Source organism: Arvicola amphibius, chromosome 18 (genome assembly GCF_903992535.2).
Source record: "Arvicola amphibius chromosome 18, mArvAmp1.2, whole genome shotgun sequence".
Classification (NCBI taxonomy): Eukaryota; Metazoa; Chordata; class Mammalia; order Rodentia; family Cricetidae; genus Arvicola; species Arvicola amphibius.
This window is the reverse complement of record NC_052064.1, coordinates 28924413-28945771: the sequence shown is the minus strand read 5'-3', so window position 1 is coordinate 28945771 and position 21359 is coordinate 28924413. Positions and strand designations below refer to the sequence as shown.

At 41.9% G+C, this 21359-nt stretch overlaps 1 protein-coding gene across 2 annotated transcripts in view; it reads left to right on the top strand.

The window, feature by feature from the left end:
* The window catches only part of Sf3b1 (splicing factor 3b subunit 1), a 45282-nt gene extending 24874 nt beyond the window's left edge, over positions 1-20408 (top strand). For both annotated transcript variants that reach the window (XM_038315360.1, XM_038315361.1), the window contains 18 exons: positions 1212-1424; positions 1781-1902; positions 3648-3845; positions 3928-4029; positions 5362-5541; positions 7059-7145; positions 7238-7508; positions 7791-7936; positions 8039-8185; positions 8297-8422; positions 9723-9944; positions 10390-10572; positions 10661-10772; positions 12021-12141; positions 12818-12949; positions 15918-16190; positions 17602-17818; positions 19941-20408. In XM_038315360.1, the coding sequence (XP_038171288.1) occupies positions 1212-1424; positions 1781-1902; positions 3648-3845; positions 3928-4029; positions 5362-5541; positions 7059-7145; positions 7238-7508; positions 7791-7936; positions 8039-8185; positions 8297-8422; positions 9723-9944; positions 10390-10572; positions 10661-10772; positions 12021-12141; positions 12818-12949; positions 15918-16190; positions 17602-17818; positions 19941-20099 (3011 nt within the window). In that variant the 3' untranslated portion in view covers positions 20100-20408. The remainder of the gene's footprint in view (positions 1-1211; positions 1425-1780; positions 1903-3647; positions 3846-3927; positions 4030-5361; positions 5542-7058; positions 7146-7237; positions 7509-7790; positions 7937-8038; positions 8186-8296; positions 8423-9722; positions 9945-10389; positions 10573-10660; positions 10773-12020; positions 12142-12817; positions 12950-15917; positions 16191-17601; positions 17819-19940) is intronic.
* Positions 20409-21359: the final 951 nt, after the last annotated feature.

Here is a 21359-nt window from a genome sequence, read left to right as displayed (position 1 = left end):
AAATTTCTATGTAACTAACCAGCTCCTGCAGAGGTGGAGCAGATTGACTCTTGAGAAGTCGGAACCCACTGAGTGTGTGTGTCTTTTCTCTTACTGTTTGTCTCAATACTCAAGCATAATCACATACAATAATAGGTAAATTTTTTCTTAATAAACTTCCAACTTTGGGCTGTTGACATTGCTCAGTGGGAGAGGCGCCTACAGTGATCAAGCCTGAGGACAGGGATTTGCTCCCTGGGGCCCACATGCTAGAAGGAGAGCCCCAGCTCCACAGGTAACCTTGGACCTCTGTATGTGCATCATGGTCTGTGCTCCTCAGCATACAAAGAGCTCAGCAAATGGAGTGTCCAGTTCTTTCCCCCCTTATGAAGAGGCTGGGATTTTAGGAAGAATCATAGAAGATAAATTTTATATTTTAAAAAAATAGAAGGAAGATAATTTTGTGCTTTTTTTTTTTTAACTTTAAAAAAATGTTTTGGAAACCATATCACTAGCCTTCAACTGCTGATTTCTCTTGCCTCAGCCTCTTCTATGTGCATTTAAATACACCAGCTTTAAATTTTTTTAGAAAAGATTTATTTATTATGTTTACAGTATTCTGCCTACATATGTCCTATAGGCCAGTAGAGGGCATCAGATCTCAGTACAGATGGTTGTGAGCCACCATGTGGTTGCTGGGAATTGAACTCAGGACCTTTGGAAGAGCAGTCAGTGCTCTTAACCTCTGAGCCACCTCTCCAGCCCTTATTTTTTTTTTTTAAGTACACAGTTTAGTGACTTTAAACATATTCACAGTATTGCACAACTATGATTATAACTCATTTCTGCATCTTTTTTCAGTGACCCAAACAGAAACTGCATCCTTTAGTCACGTCTCCTCTCTACCACCGTCTGACTCCTGCTAGCCTGTTTTATGTGCTGTCTCAGAAATTTGCCTAAACTGAGTATTGGATATATAGCAGGAATGACTTGACTAAAGATAGACAGTGGATGGCTCTTCATAGTGATTGTGTGGATGAAAAATTTGCTTTTTTGTTTCTTAGTTGCTGGGTGTGCCTTTGTAGTCAGTGGAAACCTAAAAATACTGAACAAAACTTTTAGGTATATCTTGTTTTTGGATTGTTCCCTTTAAACATAATCATACTGAATGTGGGGGAAAGTATTTTGAGAGTGGCTAATAGTGGGATCTTACCGGCCCTTTGTTTTTGCAGATACTCCTGGGCATGGAAGTGGATGGGCTGAGACACCTCGAACAGATCGAGGTGGAGACTCTATCGGTGAGACTCCAACTCCTGGAGCAAGCAAAAGAAAGTCTCGTTGGGATGAAACGCCAGCTAGTCAGATGGGTGGAAGCACTCCTGTTCTGACTCCAGGAAAGACACCAATTGGCACGCCAGCCATGAACATGGCTACCCCCACACCAGGTAAAACTCTTACTGGAAATAACATCTTTCTTTTGTTTCTTTTGTAACTATTTTTTTTTTTTTTTTTTTTTTTGCTGGTTTTTCTGGATTGCCTTTAATGCCAGCTTTTCTATTAAGAATAAGAATATAAAAATGGCCAGGCTGTGGTGGAGCACACCTTTAACCTCAGCACTTAGAAGGTGGAGGCAGGTGGGTCTCTGTGAGTTGGAGGCCAGCCTGGTCTACAGAGCGAGTTCCAGGATAGGCTCCAAAGCTACACAGAGAACCCTATCTCAAAACCAAAAAGAAAAAAAAAATAATTAAAAATGGGTCAAGTCTGGCACTGTGGCTCACTAAGAATTTTGCTGTTTTGATAGGTCACATAATGAGCATGACTCCTGAGCAGCTTCAGGCATGGCGGTGGGAGAGAGAAATTGATGAGCGGAACCGCCCACTTTCTGATGAAGAATTAGATGCTATGTTTCCAGAAGGATATAAGGTACTAGTGACAAATATGATAAATGTGTTTGTTATTGAGGATATGAGTTTTAAGCATTTGGTTAAAAAAATTGCCTAGCAAATTGCCCAAATTTACTACTAGTCAATTCCTTCCTTCTTTCCTTCCTTCCTTCCTTCCTTCCTTCCTTCCTTCCTTTCCTCCCCCCTCCCTTTCTTCCTGTACTACTAAGTATATTTCAGTTGAAAAAGTAATGGAAAATGAATAGCATGGAGCTTTTATTATTTTGCCACCTGTGGTGGTGCCAGCCTTTAATTCTAGTGATTGATGGGAGTTTGAGGCAGGTGGATCTCTTGAGTTTGAAGCCAGTCTTGTTCATATAACAAGTACCAGGCCAGCCAAGGCTGCGTAGAGAGACCCTGTCTTAACCCCCATCCCCCCAAAAAACAAACCAACACCCTTTTATTTTGTGGCTGTAGAAGTGGCTCAGTGGTTAAGAGCATGTATTGCTCTTTTGGGGGGACTGGAGTTCATTTCCCAGCACCCACATGAAGGGGCTGACAGCCACCTGTGAATCTACGAAAACCCAGTGCTTTCTGCCGGCCTTCTCGGGCACTGTACTCAAGTGGACAAACTTAAATCCAGGCACACAGTTATATACAATTCTTAAAAATCTTTAAAAGATATTTAATTTTTAATTATTTGTGTTATCATCTGGATGTAAGTTCAGGTGTCTGCAGAAGCCATTGCAATTCCTCCACTGGAATTATAGGCAGTTGTGAGTTTCCCAACATGGGTTCTGGATTCTGATCGCTGGTCTCACGACTTGAGGTGCATGTGTTGTAGATGACTGAAACCTTTCTCTAGTACCTGCTTTAAACCATTGTTAGGTTTGGAGACGGTCTCTCTGTAACTGTGAGACAGACTAGGCTGACCTCACACTCGGGGGTCTGTCTAAACGCTGTCCCACCACTCCTGTCCTACCCAGCAATTCGTAATTCACAGCAAAAAAAGTCTCATTGCTTTAAAAACCAAATCTTGCTGTTTAAAACTCATATTTCTAGACATTGTATGGATTTTGCAGGGGGGTTAGTTGGTTATTTCTTTCAGAGGGTCTTGGTTTTTCTTTTCTGTATTTAAGTCAGTTTTGTAGAGTTGGTTCATTCATTCATTCGTTTATTCATTTATTCATTTCATTCATGCAGTGTTTTACCTGCATGTGTTCCTGTGGGCCAGAAGGCACCAGATCTCATTACAGGTGGTTGTGAGCCACCATGTGATTGCTGAGACTTGAACTCAGAACCTATGGAAGAGCAGTCAGTGCTCTTAACCAATGAGTCATCTCTCCAGCCCCTAGAGTTGGTTCTTAAAATACATTTTTATAGCATTGGGTTATGTGGATGCTCACTTACTGTATTTGTCCGCTCTAAGCGCCTTCTCTGAAACCCTGACGGTAGGGTCTAGAGGTTTCTGGTTTTGTCAGTTTCACGTGTTGGCTGACAACATGTTGATATTTCAAGCATGTTAATGTTTGAAGGTGACCAGAATTTATAGAGTGCTTCACGTATTCCTTTCTCACTTAAATTTTAATTAACAAATTAGAAATGAAGTTTTTTTTCGTAAACATCTTCTTAACTGTTAATTAACATTGAACAGTGGGATATGTTTTCTTCAGGTAAATAAACCTGCTAGCTAGCTAGTTTGTAACATCTCTTTAAGGGTAAATGCTCCTGTCTCGGGGTGTGGACAGCTGAGGCAGCCCTGCTAAGTGTGTTGTCCTCTCTCAGGTCCTTCCCCCTCCAGCCGGTTATGTCCCTATCCGGACCCCAGCTCGGAAACTGACTGCAACCCCCACGCCTTTGGGCGGCATGACTGGGTTCCACATGCAGACGGAAGATAGAACTATGAAGAGTGTCAGTGACCAGCCGTCTGGGAACCTTCCCTTCCTGAAACCCGATGACATCCAGTACTTTGATAAGCTGTTGGTGAGTGATGCTGGCAGTGGCGAAGTGTTGCTCTTGGTCGGGATGCAGACCACTGGCTTCATCCGCCCCTCAATTATTGCAGGTTGATGTCGACGAATCAACACTTAGTCCAGAGGAGCAAAAGGAGAGAAAAATAATGAAGTTGCTTTTAAAAATTAAGAATGGTACACCTCCAATGAGAAAGGTAAGTTCTATTTTTATTTCTTTGGCTTTTTGAGACAAGGTCTTTGCACAGTCATGATTGCTTTGGAATTCACTGTGCAGACCTTCAGAAATCCACCTGCCTCTGGCTCTCAAGTGTGGCAATTAAAAGTATATACCACCCATAATAAACAATAAAGGTATGTATCAATCTGACTCCTAGTTCTAGTTTATTAAATTACTTATTTTTGTTTGTTTTGAGATAGGTTCTCAAACTGTATCACAAGCTGGCCTGAAACTCATAGCCCAGTTTGGATGTAGTCTGATGCCAATCCTTTTCGTTCAGACACCTGAGTGACGGAATTAACAGAATAAGCCGTGGTGCTCTGTTCTGGTTCCTTATTTGGCTTATATGGTTTCTGATAAATTGCTTGGCTTGGCCTTATGCTTCTTCAGGGAGGCCTTGAGCTTGGATCCTCTTCTTCTAGAGTGGCTGCTTGGGGTTACAGTCCTCGCTCCAGGCTCGGTGGGTTTAATTCTTCTCATCAAAGGATTTTGTTGTGATCAGGATATGAGAAAGCCAAATTCTTTCTGTGTTTGACAGCTTTAAAGTGTTCAGAACTAGGGTGATCAGTGGAAATTAGTGAGCTGTTCTGTTAACACTCAGCGTGACTGAAATAGAAGGCTCTTTAGGCTCAGCTAAGGCATATGGTGTATACTTGTATGGTTCTATAGGTTTACTAAATTACCCCTTTTTTATATACATTTATAGGCGTGTATACATGGCGATAACTTGCAGGAATCAGTTCTTCTGTTATGTAGGTTCTGAGGATTGAGCTCAGATAATCGTCAGGCTTGGTGGCCTGCAGTACCTTTTACCTTCTGAGGAATGTTCTTAGCCCTAGAAGCTACCCCTCTATTCTTTTCTGTCCATTTACTCATTTATTTACTGCACACATGCATGCATGTTTTTGTGCATTGTGTGTGGGTGTGTGTGCAGGCAGGCAGGTAGGTGATAGATACTCCAGGTATCACCTGTAGAGAGCTCAGAGGACAGCTTTTGGAAGTTTCTCTTTCCATTGTTTAGCTCCCAGGGGTTGAGTGTGGGGTCATTGGGCTTGGTGATAAGCGCCTTTGCCTCTTCCTCTTCTCACCTGCCACTAAGTTAATTACCCTTTTTGGATGAGTTGATAACATTGAACTTGGGTCATGTGAATTTAAACATTAAAACAATTTATGACAAAATTCTTATTACTATATGTGGATTGTCTATATAAGTATACATCAAAATATTATTCCTGGTGAAATTCACTTCATCTGAATGTTTGTTCATAAACAAAAATAAATATTTTCATTTCCTTCTGCTTTTCCATAGGCTGCCTTACGTCAGATTACTGATAAAGCTCGAGAATTTGGGGCTGGACCTTTGTTTAACCAGATTCTTCCTTTGTTGATGTCTCCTACACTTGAGGATCAAGAGCGTCATTTACTCGTGAAAGTTATTGATAGAATATTGTATAAACTTGATGACTTAGTGCGGCCGTATGTGCACAAGGTTGGTTGGTTCTCTAAGTAGTGTTTAATGGTTTTAGTTTTTATTTTTTGGGTTGGATTCTATTTTACACTGTGTGGAATCTGGATTTTTTTTTTGGTGGGGGGAGGGGGCTGGGGCGGGGTGCATGTTGCTCGAGACAGGGTCTTTCTGTGTAGCCTTGTAGACCAGGCCGGCCTCAGATCACCTGCCTTTGCCTCCTGAATGCTGGGCTTAAAGGTGTTTGCCACCACTGCCCAGCCATTTAATATTTTTATAAATTTCAATATAAAGAGTCAAGGGTTTATTTTACCAGTTTGTCCTCGTATTTATAAAGACTGACTTATGTATATGGCTGTTTCGCCTGCATCACTTGCATGTTTGCTGTCCTTGGAAGCCAGAAGAGGGCATTGGATCCCCTGAACTGGAGTTACAGCCATGTGGGTGCTGGGTCCTCAAGAAGAGCGGCTGGTGCCGTTTAACTACCGAGCCAGTCCCTTTCCTTGTATTCTTAAAATTTTAAAGTTCAAAACTTTAGTTGATTGTATACAATTATAGACTAGAAAAGTTTACCAATTTATAGCCTCTTCAGAGAAATGAGTGTTGAATTAGAGTGTCCTCTGATCTTTTGGAGTTTTTTTTAAAAAGATTTATTTATTATGTATACAATGTTCTGCCTGCATGTGTCCCTGCAGTCTAGAATTGGCACCAGATCTTATTACAGGTAGTTGTGAGCCATCATGTGATTGCTGGGAATTGAACTCAGAACCTCTTATCCACTGAGCCATCTCTCCAGCCCCTCTTTTAGGGGTTTTGAAAAAGTGTCTCACCATGTTATTGAGGCTGGCCTTGTCTATGGGTGCAGGTGTGATAACTAATTCAGGATCTCCTGCCCAGGCAATGGTCTTGCCCTCAATTTAGATGGGACTTTGCAAGACAATCGCCTATGGGCATTCCCAGAGTCTCATTTCCTAGGTGGTTTTAGATCCTGCCAGAATGACAGTATTAATTATCACAACTACCAGATCTTTTTTTCCTCCCAGAAGCAAGTATCAGTATATACGTGTTTTTAATGCCATCTTTACTCTTGGGAATTACTACTCTTTTTTTTTTTAATTGACAGATTAGAATGAGAATGCATATTTTATTTTGTATTAGAATAAAGAATCATCTTTTTTTTTTTTTTGTTTTTTTGTTTTTTTGTTTTTCGAGACAGGGTTTCTCTGTGGCTTTGGAGCCTGTCCTGGAACTAGCTCTTGTAGACCAGGCTGGTCTCGAACTCACAGAGATCTGCCTGCCTCTGCCTCCCGAGTGCTGGGATTAAAGGCGTGCGCCACCACCGCCCGGCTAGAATCATCTTTATTAAGACAATTCTTCTATATTTTTAAATATAAAATGTTATTTTACCTTTTATTTTCATCTGTATCTAGGACTTGACAGTATAGAGTTAAAAGTCTTAAAATTATCCCTCAATTAGCAAAGTTCTTTGATAACTGTAAATTGATGTGGAAATGTAATTCCTCTTTTTTTTTCTGTTTCAGATTCTTGTGGTTATTGAACCACTGCTGATTGATGAAGATTACTATGCTAGAGTGGAAGGCAGAGAAATTATTTCTAATTTGGCAAAGGTACTCACATTAAATTCCTAGAAAGGAAGTTTGTCTTTGCTGGACTGGCGATGGATGGTAACTAAAGCTGCTCTTGCATCTTTCCTCTGTAGGCCGCTGGTCTGGCTACTATGATTTCTACCATGAGACCTGACATAGACAACATGGATGAGTACGTCCGAAACACAACAGCCAGAGCTTTTGCTGTTGTAGCCTCTGCCCTGGGCATTCCTTCTCTATTGCCCTTCTTAAAAGCTGTGTGCAAAAGCAAGAAGTCTTGGCAAGCGAGGCACACTGGCATCAAGATTGTGCAGCAGATTGCTATTCTTATGGGCTGTGCTATCTTGCCACATCTCAGAAGCTTAGTTGAAATCATCGAACATGGTAAGTGGTGATAGAACTTTTACCTGTGAAAGATCAGCTGTCCTGAATGTTTGGTTACTGATTGGGGGCTGGGGAATAACTGAAGGGCTTCCCCACATAAATGAACTTTGAAAAGGGGTTTGCTATATTTTCTGTTAAGACACTGCTCTTGCCGAAATTCTGTCTACTGTAGAATGTCTTGCAGTTGGGATCCATGGTTAGATACATTGCTAAAGTTTGGATTGCACTGTGAAAATGAGCAGTTGGTGCCTTGCTTGCTCACACCTGTGTTTGATTGTATAGGGCTTGTGGATGAGCAGCAGAAAGTCCGGACCATCAGTGCTTTGGCCATTGCTGCTTTGGCTGAAGCAGCAACACCTTATGGTATCGAGTCTTTTGATTCTGTGCTCAAACCTCTATGGAAGGGCATCCGCCAACACAGAGGAAAGGTAAATCCATTCTTGAGATTCTGGTTTGTTGCTGTCCATTAAGGCCATCTAAAGTTAATTTACTGATTTGTGTGTCCATTTACATATTTTATTTTTGAATAGGGTTTGGCCGCTTTCTTAAAGGCTATTGGGTATCTCATTCCTCTTATGGATGCAGAATATGCCAACTACTATACTAGAGAAGTGATGTTGATCCTTATTCGAGAATTCCAGTCTCCAGATGAAGAAATGAAGAAAATTGTATTGAAGGTAATTAGTTGTTCTAGTTTGTAGGTGCATGTTTGCTAGCATAGTGTGCATATTTGAAGGTTGAAAGGTCTTCATAGCCTATGAATACACCTGCTGTGCTGTCACCCGCAGGTGGTGAAGCAGTGCTGTGGGACGGACGGTGTGGAAGCGAACTACATTAAAACAGAGATTCTCCCTCCTTTCTTTAAACACTTCTGGCAGCACAGAATGGCTTTGGATAGAAGAAATTACCGACAGGTAACCTTTCACCTTTAAAATTTGAGTCGCAAAAGTCTTTTGGACTCTTTCTCTACTCAGAATGCATATTACATACTATAATTTACTTTTGCTGTCTTAAAATTTATATGTTCTTGACTGTGACAGGAGATGGACTTTTAAAGCCCTTTTATTTATTTATTTTCTTTTTTTGTGATAGAGTTTTACTGTGTAGCCTGGAAATTGCTATGTAGACCTTACGCTCATGGATTCCCCTGCCTCCTCTGCCTTCCGAGTGCTGGTATTAAAGGCCTGCTCCACCACACCTGGCCTCGTGCGTGTGTGTGTGTGTGTGTGTGTGTGTGTGTGTGTGTTTAAATGCATTTAATGTAAAATTTACATGAAACTGGTGCATTAAAATTTAAAAATGTTTATTTTTTCATGTGTATGGTTTGGGTGTTTTGCCCATGTGCGTTGTTTCTGCACCATTTGGTGGGTCTCGTGCCTACAGAGGCCAGGTCATTGGATCTCCTGGTATTGGAGTTACAGACAGTTGTGAGCCAGATATCTCATGGAAGTGAAGTTACAGATCTTATGGGTGTTGGGAATTGAACGTGGGTCCTCTGGAAGAAAAACCAATACTCCTAACTGCTGAGGTCTTCAGTTCAGTCCCCAGCCTAGTAACAAAAGGCACAGGGGTGTGCGCTCGCGCGCACGCACACATACACACGCACCCACCCACCCACACCCACACACACACGCACGTTGGTTGTGTTTAAATTACATTTATTTGATGTGTGTGTGCGCGCGCATGCATGTTGGGGAGGTGGGAGAGCAGCTGGCAGTCCCTTTTTGAGCTTGGGGATCAGACTCAGATTGTCCACTGTGTCCGCTGTGCCTGTGACCTGTTGAACCCTCTCTCTGCACCCCTCTTTTTCTCCTTTTCTCTTTTCTCTTTAATACAAAAATCTCACTTAGAAGCCCAGGCTGGTCTTAAAATATTGGTCCTTCTGCCTCAGCCTCCCAGCTCACCAGTACTAAATTATGAGTCGATGTTTTTGTCTGGTAAATTGAGGCTTTTTCTACCTCGCTGAAACATAAGTATAATTTTACTTAGAATGCTTTTTGGTTTGGAGTTAAGATCTTGTGTTTCTTGGGCTTGCCTGGACCTTGCTATATAGCTAGATTAGAATCAGTTTTGGAAGATGTGCCTCACTGAGTGTTAGGTTTATGGCAGGAGCACTGTGCTGTGCTGCTCTAACTTTGAATGTTTAGTCATAAGCTTTATTTCCTTGGAAAAGTAATAGCTTTAAAGCGGTTTTGTTTTTGTTTGTCTTTTTAGTTAGTTGATACGACCGTGGAGTTGGCAAACAAAGTAGGGGCAGCAGAAATTATATCTAGGATTGTGGATGATCTGAAAGATGAAGCCGAACAGTACAGGAAAATGGTGATGGAGACAATCGAGAAGATCATGGGCAACCTGGGTGCAGCAGACATCGACCACAAACTTGAAGAGCAGCTGATTGATGGCATTCTCTATGCATTCCAGGAACAGACCACAGAGGTAATGGCGACTACTCATTTACTTGTGGTTTTAAATTTTAGTTTGTGTGCATGTGTGTGGGTGGAAATTAGAGACAGCTTCAGCGATCAGTTCTGTTTCTACCATGTGTTTTCTGGGTTCAGGCTTGGAGGCTGCTGCTCCCCACCCCCGTCACCACGAACTGTTGTGGCACGCTGCTGTTGGCTTTCGTATGTGTAGAGAACCATTGTTTAAAGCAGATGCCCCTTAAAAGTGATTAAGTTTGATGTTTCAAGTACTAGTTTTCCTCAGCTTTAATAGACGTTCTTTTACCTCAGATTTTTGGATTTAAGAACAAACAGTATGTTTGGGTGTTAGGAAAAGATTAAATGTTATTCAACAATCAACTTTCAGTTAAAACTCAATTCTGTATTTTTAGTGATTTTGTTTGTTTTTTAAAAAATGTAACTTAGCTTTTCTCTTTTAGGATTCAGTAATGTTGAATGGCTTTGGCACAGTAGTTAATGCTCTTGGCAAACGAGTCAAACCGTACTTGCCTCAGATCTGTGGTACTGTTTTGTGGCGTTTAAATAACAAATCAGCAAAAGTTAGGCAACAGGCCGCTGACTTGATTTCCCGGACTGCTGTTGTAATGAAGACTTGTCAAGAGGTAATCCATCTGTTCTACCAGCTCTAGATTGTTGTTAGCAGGTGGTTGAATGGAGAAAGTAACGTTTTAAACATTTCTTCTATTACAGGAAAAACTGATGGGGCACTTGGGTGTGGTGCTGTATGAATATTTGGGTGAAGAATACCCTGAAGTATTGGGCAGCATTCTCGGAGCGCTGAAGGCTATTGTTAACGTAATAGGTATGCCATTACCTGCTTATATGAGAATTGGCCTTGTAATTTTCTTTGTATTTTGAAAGCAAAGTATAAAGTCTAGTTAGGAGTTGGTTGGTTTTGGTTTCTTTTTTCGAGCAGAGCACTTCAGAGTTGTCAGGGTGTCACGGTCTTCTGTCGTCCATGTCTATTGTACTTAAATACATTAAAGGGAATTTAGGACATTCGAGGCATGGAACAGTTACAGCTGAAAATGTTGTGAGTTACTGGGAGAGAGGACCCTGGAAGAGCTTACGGAGAGAGAACTTTTCTTTTTTTAAGAAGGAATGATAAAGCAGACAGGCATACCCGTGTTTAAGATCTCACTGTAGTTGGGCAGTGCTGGCACAACTTTAATCCTAGCACTTGCTGGGCAGGTTGATCTCTGCAGTTTGAGGCCTGCCTGGTCTACAGCACTGGAACAGCCAGGGATACACAGAGAAACCCTGTCTGGGAAAGCCCTCCAAAATCTCGTATTTAAACATGGTGTTGAGAGTAACTCCTCTAAGGCTGAAAGGGTTGGGGAAAAGGCCAAGAGTTCATAATTCCTGGCCAGTGATAACACTTTTCCCTGTTCAGTAAGGAGTATTCATGCAGTGTAAATCTCTGAAAGCAACTTTTCAGAGAACCCAGTTCGGCCCAGTCTGGGTATGCTTTTAAAGAGACTGAGTTGCCAGCAGTCATTTAGCTACTTGTCTCGTGGGTTTCTGGTTTGTCAGAGAATTGTAAACCATATTACCTGCGAAACATGAGAAAAATGACGGAAAATCAGAGCCAGCAGTTCTAGTTAGAGCAAGAGCCCCTGCTAGCTGCCCGCCCCACTTCTTCCTTCCTAGGTTTAAATACCATCCAGACATGCCCTGAATTTCAGGGAGACTGAAGCTTTGTTTTGCAGTTAAAGGGTGTGGCGCCCTTTCTGATCTGGTTTACGTGTCTACTTTTGCTTATTGTTGTATTTGGCCAGAATGTAGGATGTCCCCATATTTAAATGCATATAGCATTTCAAAACCAAATAAATCTTTTTGTTATTAAGTAATCCATGTTCTTTAAATCACTAATTTCTTTCATTTTTACATGTAATTAGAAGCTATTAATAGTTTAGAAAATCAAAGTCTGCTTAGAATCTGGGCTTTTATCCATGGGTGGCTTGTTTGTGCTTTGCATTGCTCAGTAAACGGAAACATGAGCAGAGGTTGCAGTTCAGGGTTTAACAGTTCCTTGATTTCTGTCGACTAGGTATGCATAAGATGACACCACCAATTAAAGATCTGCTGCCTAGACTCACCCCCATCTTAAAGAACAGGCATGAAAAAGTACAAGAGAACTGTATCGATCTCGTTGGACGCATTGCTGACAGGTAAGCAGATTACTCTGCCGTTTCTGTTGGTAGTAACATCCTCTTACTTAGGCAGTATTTCTTATCAGATTTAGCGGATTTGTGTCTGGCAAGCAAGTTTTCCTTGAAGCTGCTTACCTAACTATATATATGGTCCGGTTATCCAAGATTAATATTTTCAGGCAAATTTCCCTTTGGCTGGTGATAAGTAGCAGTGTACTTCTACTTTGTTGTTTGAGACAGGGCTTCCCTGTGTAGTCCTGGCTGTTCCGGAACTAGCTCTTGTAGACCAGGCTGGCCTTGAACTCAGATCCACCTGCCTCTGCCTCCCGAGTGCTGGGATTAAAGGCGTGCGCCACCCTAGCCGTGTAGTTTTAAAACTGAGCCAGACTTTCTTTCTTTCTGTTTTATGTTTTGAGGCAAGATCTGACTGGCCTGGAACTCCATAGATCAGGTACAACACCACTTTACAAGCCAGGTTAGTCTTCTTTTAGTGTTAAGATGGTGGTTTCAGAGCTGAATATGCACATTTACTTTGTAACCTTCGAGTTAGGGGTGCAGATCAGTTAGTTACCTTATTTGGCATGACAGGCTCTGGACTTCATCCTCAGCACCACAAAAACAAAAAAATAAAAGCACCTTGATAGCAAAGCAGTAATAACGATTTAGTTAATATTTTAATTTTTTGTTTAATTAGGGGAGCTGAATATGTATCTGCAAGAGAGTGGATGAGGATTTGCTTTGAACTTTTAGAGCTCCTAAAAGCACACAAGAAGGCCATTCGGAGAGCTACTGTCAACACTTTTGGGTACATTGCAAAGGCCATCGGGTGAGTGGGTGCATTATTTTTAGTAGCTTAGAATAAACCATTGTGTTAATCATCTGAAGAAAAAGCTTCTCATTTAATCACTGACCTGCCCTTGTCTATTTTAAATATTTTTTAACTTTTAAATTGAGCTAAAATAGATGGAATGCTTTAAAAATTTCCCCTTCTTTAGTATAGACATTTTCAAAGTACATTCACGTTTTTGTTGAGTCTTTTTAGGAGATTAGGTATGGCTGCCACCCCCCCCCCCCCCACGCTTTTTTTTTTTTTTGGAGACAGGGTCTCTAGGCTGTAGTGATGAGCTACGGGCAGCTTCCAGCCGCCCTGCTCTCAGCCTCCTGGCTAGCTTATGCCCCAAAATAATTACACGGAAACTGTATTCTTTTAAACACTGCCTGACCCATTATTTTCAGCCTCTTACTCACATCTTGATTAACCCATATCTAATAATCTGTGTAGCACCACAAAGTGGTGCCTTACCGTTTAGTTTCTAGCATATGTCCATCTTGGGCTGGAGCTTCATCGCATCTCTCTCCCTGAGAGACACGGCAGTCTGTCTAACTTAGGAGAGGCGTAGCATCTGACTGAGCCATCTACCTCACTTTCTTCTTCCTGTTCTGTCTACTCCACCCACCTAAGGGCTGGCCAATCAGATGGGCCAGGCAGTTTCTTTATTAGCCAATGGGAGTCCTCCATCATTTCCCCTTTTTCTGTTTAAACAAAAAAGAAAGGCTTTCACTTTAACATAGTAAAACTATATATCACTAGGCTATCCTGGAACTCACCATGTAGACCAGGCTGGCCTTGAACTCAGAGATTGTCTCTCTGGTCTTACTATTAAGAGCATGTGCCCCATGCCTGGCTAGGATATTGCTTAAAATATTAAGAGATGAGTATCCCAGTTTTTTAATTTCCACATTGTTCTGTTATGGACCTCTTGTTTTAATTGCTGGGATGAACGGGGAGGGGTCAAGTCTCTCCCCTGCCTGAGGAGCTATTGGGCATTGATGAGTGTGGGGAGCGTCAGTGGTATGAAATGTGGCCCCTGTGAGGCTACATGTGCTTCAGTAGGGTGTCTGCACTCATGCACATGCTAATAGTACTTTGTGGGCTTAGTGGGATTCATTGTTTTCTTTAGGTTTATTTTTATTTTTATTGAGTGTTTTGCTTATGTGTATATGCATGTATGTACACATGTACATGCCTGATGCCTGTGGAGGCCATAAGCGGGTGTTGGATCTCCTAGAACTGAAGGTATGCATGGTTGTGAGCCACCGTGTGAGGACTGAGAATCAAACTTGGATTTTCTGGAAGGGCAGCTAGTGCCCTTACTGCTGAGCTGACTCTAGCCCTGACTCAGTGGACACATAAAAAGAGCACATAAGATTGGGGAAGGCTAATGGGGGAGGGAGAGATGAGAGAGGTATTGGAAAGACAAGAAAAGGGGTGGGTGTGACCAAGACTCGTTATGTAGTATGAGTATGAAACTCTTGACATTAAGGGAGTATTTTTAATATTAAACTTTAAATCTTTTATTGTTGTAATTTATATGGATGTATATAAGTGCTTTGCCTGCTCACATGCCTGTGCCACCCTCAAGAGGCCAGAAGACAGTATTAGATTCACTGCATCTTGGAGTTAGAGAAGGTTGTTAGCTGCCATGTGGATGCTGGATATCATACCGAGATTGAAGGGCAGCCAGTGCTCTTAACCCTGGTCCGATCCGCCCATCCAGCTCCTTTTTAATTTTATTTCACCGTTTTTAGGAGAGAGGCGGTGCAGAGTCTCACTGTGTATTCCTGACTGGTCTTACCTCCAAAGATTAGTCTATTCCGTCTTCCAAGGGTGAGATTAAAGGTCTCCTAAAATACAATATTTATATATAATTCATATCTTAATGTTCACTTTATGTGTTTTTAAGAACACATTGTTCCAAGGGCAATCCACAGATTCATCTGCCTTATGAATTCACTTATGATTCATTTCTTCTTCATCAGAACCCAGCTGAGAGAAGCAGTTAGTTGTTGAAAATGAAACTGAATGTGTCCTTTTCCAGCTGTAAGCGCGACACAGCCCAGCGTCGTCATGGGGAGATAGGGAACTGCACAGACGAGATTGGCCAGTGACATGTCTGTGAGGGATTGTTTGGATTCTTGACTTATGGGGGAGGGCCCATTTGTTCCCTTGTGGGTAGTGCTTTATTTGAGCATGTGGTCTTGGGCTGTATAAGAAAGTAAGTTGAGCGTGATCCTAGGTGCAAGCCAGTAAGCAACGTTCCTGCACGCTTTGGCTCCTGCTCCACTTCCTGCCCTGACCCCTGACTGCGACCTGGGTGTGGACGCGGAAACAAACCCTTTCTTCCCCGAGTCCTCTTGGTCATCGTGCTCTGTCACAGGAGCAGGAGGGACTGGAACAACTGCAGACGCAGACCTGAGACTTCGGTGGTTCTGCTCTTAGGGCAGACATGGTGCAGAATTGATTAGCCCAGTGTCTCTCTGAGCTTTAGCAAAGGAAGTACGTCAAAGCTTGGTGGGGGCAGCAGCTTTGGTGGGGGACCCAGGTGAAGATAAACATGGGAGAGGGGTACAGGGAAGATGAGGAAGAGATGGTGTGTGTGAGAGAGAGCATGGGAGGCCGGAGTTTTGGATCGTCTTGTTTGGGATATTCTGCCTGGCTTTGGAGTTTTTATATTTCAAAAAGTTTAAGCTTATATTTGAAAGTGAACCCACCTGAATTAACATTAAGAAAAATCTGACAATTCGTATGAGCCTTTTTAAAACCTTTTTATTTTATTTTTTGAGGTTATAATTATATCCTTTCCTTCTTCCCTGTATGAAACACTTGAGTCAAAAGCCACAGTCCTAGTGATATTATATCCACCAATAACTCCATTCCATTGCAGGTTTCTTTTCTCTGAGAAGAGGTTTAGTAGGTGGGATAACTTGCTGATGCATTTCTTGTTTCTTTTCAGCCCTCATGACGTATTGGCTACGCTTTTAAACAACCTCAAAGTTCAGGAAAGGCAGAACAGAGTGTGCACCACTGTAGCCATTGCCATTGTCGCTGAGACATGCTCCCCCTTCACAGTGCTCCCTGCCTTAATGAATGAGTACAGAGTTCCTGAACTAAACGTTCAAAACGGAGTGCTGAAATCCCTGTCCTTCTTGTTTGAGTACATCGGCGAAATGGGGAAAGACTACATCTATGCGGTGACGCCTCTCCTTGAGGATGCGCTGATGGACAGGTGAGTGACCACAGCCAACGCAGGAACCAGTGTTTTGTTTTTAGAGTTTATTAAGGTTCCTTTTAAATGACCTATTTGTTGAAGAAACGTTACTATGTATTATTTCATATAATTTCTTACTTTAATATTTGTTGTAATGGGTTAATCTCTTCATATTTTAAGCTAGATTTTGATTCACTCTTGTTTTTAAAACAGTTGGGGTAGAAGATGAACAGGAGTTTATCTGCGTGACAGAGAAACCTGTAGTCTTGTTCTCAGACAGTGTCTCAGATCACTCAGGGCAGCTGAGTGGTACCTCCAGAGTGCTGGGATTGTAGACGTGTACCACTGTGTTTGCTTTTATTGGGTGTTGTGTATGCCCCCAGGGCTTCACACCTGCTAGGCCAGCATCTACAGTGAGCTCCGTCCTCAGCAGATCCTCTTTTACTGCCAGAGCCTCCGATGATCCAGTGGCAGCCGTTAGTAAAGTACTACGTCTGAGTTACGTGACAAGAGCTCGGCTACGTTTTACAGAATTAGCTGTCCCTGACAAGAGAAGCGGAAGGAGGGCTCAGACAGTTTGAGCAATGCTGAGTTTTCTGCTGGTTATTGGTTACATTGTATACAGCTTAAAGTTATTCACTGAACTGGCCACGTTGAGCCTCTAACCTCCACTACTACAGAGGCCGTTGATGCAGGAGGATTGGGAATTCCGTGCAGCAAGCACAAAATAAGACTGCCCTATCTCAAAACAAAGTTTGGAAAATTGGGTGGGATATAAACAGAAAATGCTTTGTTTCTTGGCATCCAGACCTGGATCTTCCCCGCCCCCAAGACAGTAGCCCTGGTTGTCCTGGAACTCACTTTGTAGATCAGGTTGGCCTCCAACTTGGCGATCCACCTGCCTCTGCCTCCTAAGTGCTAGGTTTAAAGGTGTGTGCTACCACTGCCTGGCTAAATTTTTCATTTTTTTAATTTTAGAGTTCATAATATTTGTTGCGTCTTTATTTTTAAAATGTGCTTTGGGGATTGATACGTTCAAGATACATTGTACATAATTCTCAGGGAATTAATAGAAATTAAGATTTATCTTTGCAGGTTGAGGTAGTAACTCAATTGAGGATTACTAATAATACTTGGTTGAAAAACTTAGAACTTCTTCATTGTGGTGAATAAGTTAGATAGTAAATAAATTAAAGGTGTTATATAGTTCATGTTTTTTATTATGCTTTTGAAAGGTTGTTAATAGCTTGCCAGACTGTGTGAGCACTTTTTTGAATGAAAATTTTTGAGTTACAGAGTTTAAAATGAGATACTGACTGTTAGTCACTCATGAGAGTCAAACGTTGAATAGTAATTCAGTTCCTAATAATGCAAATGAATATTTCTTACAAATTAAGGTTAACTTAGAGACCTCTTCTCTACACTCCAGGGACCTTGTGCACAGGCAGACAGCTAGCGCAGTGGTACAACACATGTCACTTGGTGTCTATGGCTTTGGCTGTGAAGACTCTCTGAATCACTTACTGAACTATGTATGGCCGAATGTGTTTGAGACATCACCCCACGTAATCCAGGCCGTCATGGGAGCTCTGGAGGGCCTGAGAGTTGCTATTGGACCATGCAGAATGTTGCAGTATTGCTTACAGGTAGGCTAAATGTGGTTTTGGTTTTTGTTTGTTGTTTTTATACAAGATCACTCAAAAAAGTGAGTTAGTTTATTATGTTGAAGTCAGTCACTACCCAGTTGAAGGAGACCCCTGCATAGTGGGGGTTTCCTCCCAGACCATGCACAACACCTGTTTTCACAGAGATCCTTTATTAAGCAGCTAAAGTGGCTGCTTTGTGACTCAGGAAGAAAAACAGCAGCAAATGATCCTGTAGGGGTTTTTGGATATTTGGTTTTTAGAGACAAGATTTCTCTGTGTAGCCTTGGCTGTCCTGGAACTGACTCTGAAGAGTAGGCTGACCTCGACCTCAAGATCCACTTGCCTCTGCCTCCCAAGTGCTGGGATTAAAGCTATGTGCCACTGCCCAGCACCAGGTGTAATTTTTAAAAAATAATTTGTATTCTATGTTCACTGGTGTTTTGCCTGCATGTATGTCTGTGTAAGGGTGTCAGAAACCCTGGTACCAGAGTTATAGACAGTTGTGAATTGGCATGTGGCTGCTGGGAATTGAACTCTGGAAGTAGCCAATACTCTTAACCACTGAACCATCTTTCCAGCCCAGCATGTGTAACTTGTTTTTTTGATTTTGTTTTTCGAGACAGAGTTTCTCTGTATAGCTTTGGAGCCTGTCCTGGAACTCACTCTTGTAGACCAGGCTGGCCTTGAGCTCACAAAGAGCTGCCTGGTGTGTGCCACCACTACCTGGCTGTTCATGTGTAATTTTTTTTATTTTATTTTATGCATGTGTAATTTTTAAGATGAGAAAAAGGAGGTCTGTGGTAGAATGGGCTAGGTCAGGTGGTGTATTTTGATTGGGTATGTTAATTAGGTGAGCTAAGTAGGGGGGGGGGGCTTTTGTTTGCTGTACTTGGGCAAGACCTACCTGCCAGAGCCGTAGGCTAGTGTCCTTCACTGATTAGCATGTGGGAGACAGTTCTGTGTTGAGATAGAAATTAGATTTTGTGTTTACCCATCACAATTTTGTGCAGTTTCCAGATTTTTTTCCTTCACTTCAAAGTACTTCAAAGGAACTAGTTAGTTTTTTGAGACAGGGCCTCATTGTGCAGACCTGGTTGACTTGGAGCTCACTGTGTGGATCAGGCTAGCCTTGAACTGCTAGATAGCTCGCCTCCTGCCTCCTGAGTGCTAGGATTAAAGGTGTGTCCCACCATGCCAGCTACAAGGAAATATTTTTTTTGTCAATTTTAAAATTGTTTTTATTGAACTATATATTTTTCTCCACTCTCCAGCCTTCCTCTTCCCTTCCCATGATCCCCATGCTCCCAGTTTACTCAGGAGATCTTTTCTGTTTCCACTTCCCATGTAGATTAGATCCATGTATGTCTCTCTTAGGGTCCTCATTGTTGTCTAGGTTTTCTGGGAGTGTGAATTGTAGGCTGGTTTGCTGTATGTCTAAAGCCACGTATGAGTGAGTGCATATTATATTTGTCTCTCTGGGTCTGGGTTACCTTACTCAATATGATGTTTTCTAGCTCCATCCATTTGCCTGCATATTTCAAGATGTTATTTTTTTCTGCTGTGTAGTACTCCATTGTGTAAATGTACCACATTTTTCTTATCCATTCTTGGGTTGAGGGGCATTTAGGTTGTTTCCAGGTTCTGGCTATGGCAAACAAAGCTGCTATGAACATAGTTGAGCACATATCCTTGTGGCACGATTGAGCCTCCTTTGGGTATATACCTAAAAGTGGTATTGCTGGGTCTTGAGGAAGGTTGATTCCCAATTTTCTGAGAAATCACCACACTGACATCCAAAGGGTCTGTACCAGCTTGCATTCCCACCAGCAATGCAGACGTGTTCCCCTTTCCCCACATCCTCTCCAGCATAAGTTGTCATCATTGTTTTTGACTGGCCATTCTTAACAGGTGTAAGATGGACTCTCAGGTTCTTTTGATTTGCATTTCTCTGATGGCTAAGGATGCTGAGCATTTCCTGAAGTAGCTTTTAGCCACTTTAGATTCCTCTATTGAGAATTCTCTGTAAAATGAAGCATTCCTAACCCTGTCTTCACAGTCCACAGTTGCGTTAGATATATGTGGTCTTGAAAATAGAATTAACTCTACGTTTTTCTTATTCTAGGGTCTGTTTCACCCAGCTCGGAAAGTCAGAGATGTGTACTGGAAAATTTACAACTCCATCTACATCGGCTCCCAGGACGCTCTCATAGCACATTACCCAAGGATCTACAACGATGATAAGAACACCTATATTCGTTACGAACTTGACTATATCTTGTAATTTTATCTTGTGTCTAATACACAGCTGTTTCACACCTTAAACTTGCTTCTGTCTGATATAAACTTGTAAAACATTGCAGATCAGTGTAGAGCTGGTCATAGAGGAAGGTAGAGATCAGTAGCATGATTTTGAAATAACTTTTGTTTTTGATGTTAAACAGTAAATGCCAGTAGTGACCAAGGACGCAGTGATCACACACGCTGTACTGGAGGATTGACATTTTTTATTCATCTTTATGAAGATTTAGAATTCATTCCTTGTGTTTAAAGGGAATGTTTGAGAAATAAACATTCGTGTACAAAATGCTAATTTGTGTGTGTTTTTTGAATATACTTGTAAAATGAAGAACTTTGGTAAAGTTGGTTTGTGTAGAATAAGTGGTTTAACTTCATTTTCTGTCACTTGGTTTATTACAGAACGTAGTTAGCAGTACAGACTGTACAGTGGTGGCCTCTGTCAAAGTCCATTGTTTGTTGATAAGAAGAGTCCCTTTGGGGTGCTCCCCTCAGTGTGGCACGAGCCTCCACCACCATAGAAGAGTCGCACTTTAGCCGAGCTCTCTTGAATATTACTTGTACTTACATAGCACCTTTCACCTCGTGATGTCTCAATGCTTTACGACGAGCAGAGAGGATGTATTTTAGGTCATGCCCAGCTCCTGGTGGGCCCGTGTTCAGACAATGGAAAAGCTGTCTGTCCTTCAGAACTCTTCTTCCTGTTGGGAACAGTGCTGTCTGAGGAATGCTAGTATAGTAGCAGTCTCTGGACTTTTATCTATTCAGTAAGCAGCTGTTCAGAACCTGCCGCATGCTAGCCACTGTCCTTAGATGCAGGGACTGCACAGATGCATCTGACCTGGCTTTTGCCTTTGCAACCAGTGTAATGGAAGGGGCCATATGCAGAGTCCTTATAGATCAGGATGCTGTATGATGGGAGAAGTAGAAAGTTAAAAAAAATGCCTGGGTTTGGTTTGTTTGTAGCAGTCAGATATAATACCGTGGTTTAAGTGTGCAGCGTGAGCCAAAATGCCCCTCAGTTCTAGAAGAACCAAGCATTAAGGCTCTTTTAATGTTTTGGGGCAACAAATGAATCAGTTTTATACCCCAAATTTCTTGTTTTTTTTTAAACCTTTTCTCCCCATCACTGTTTTGTCTTCCTCTGTTTGTATTTTTGTTGATCCTAGAGGGAAATGATTCTGCCATCAGTGGGACTAGCCTATGACTTTGCTCTTCAGAACCTCTAGGCTTTGACTAACAAGTC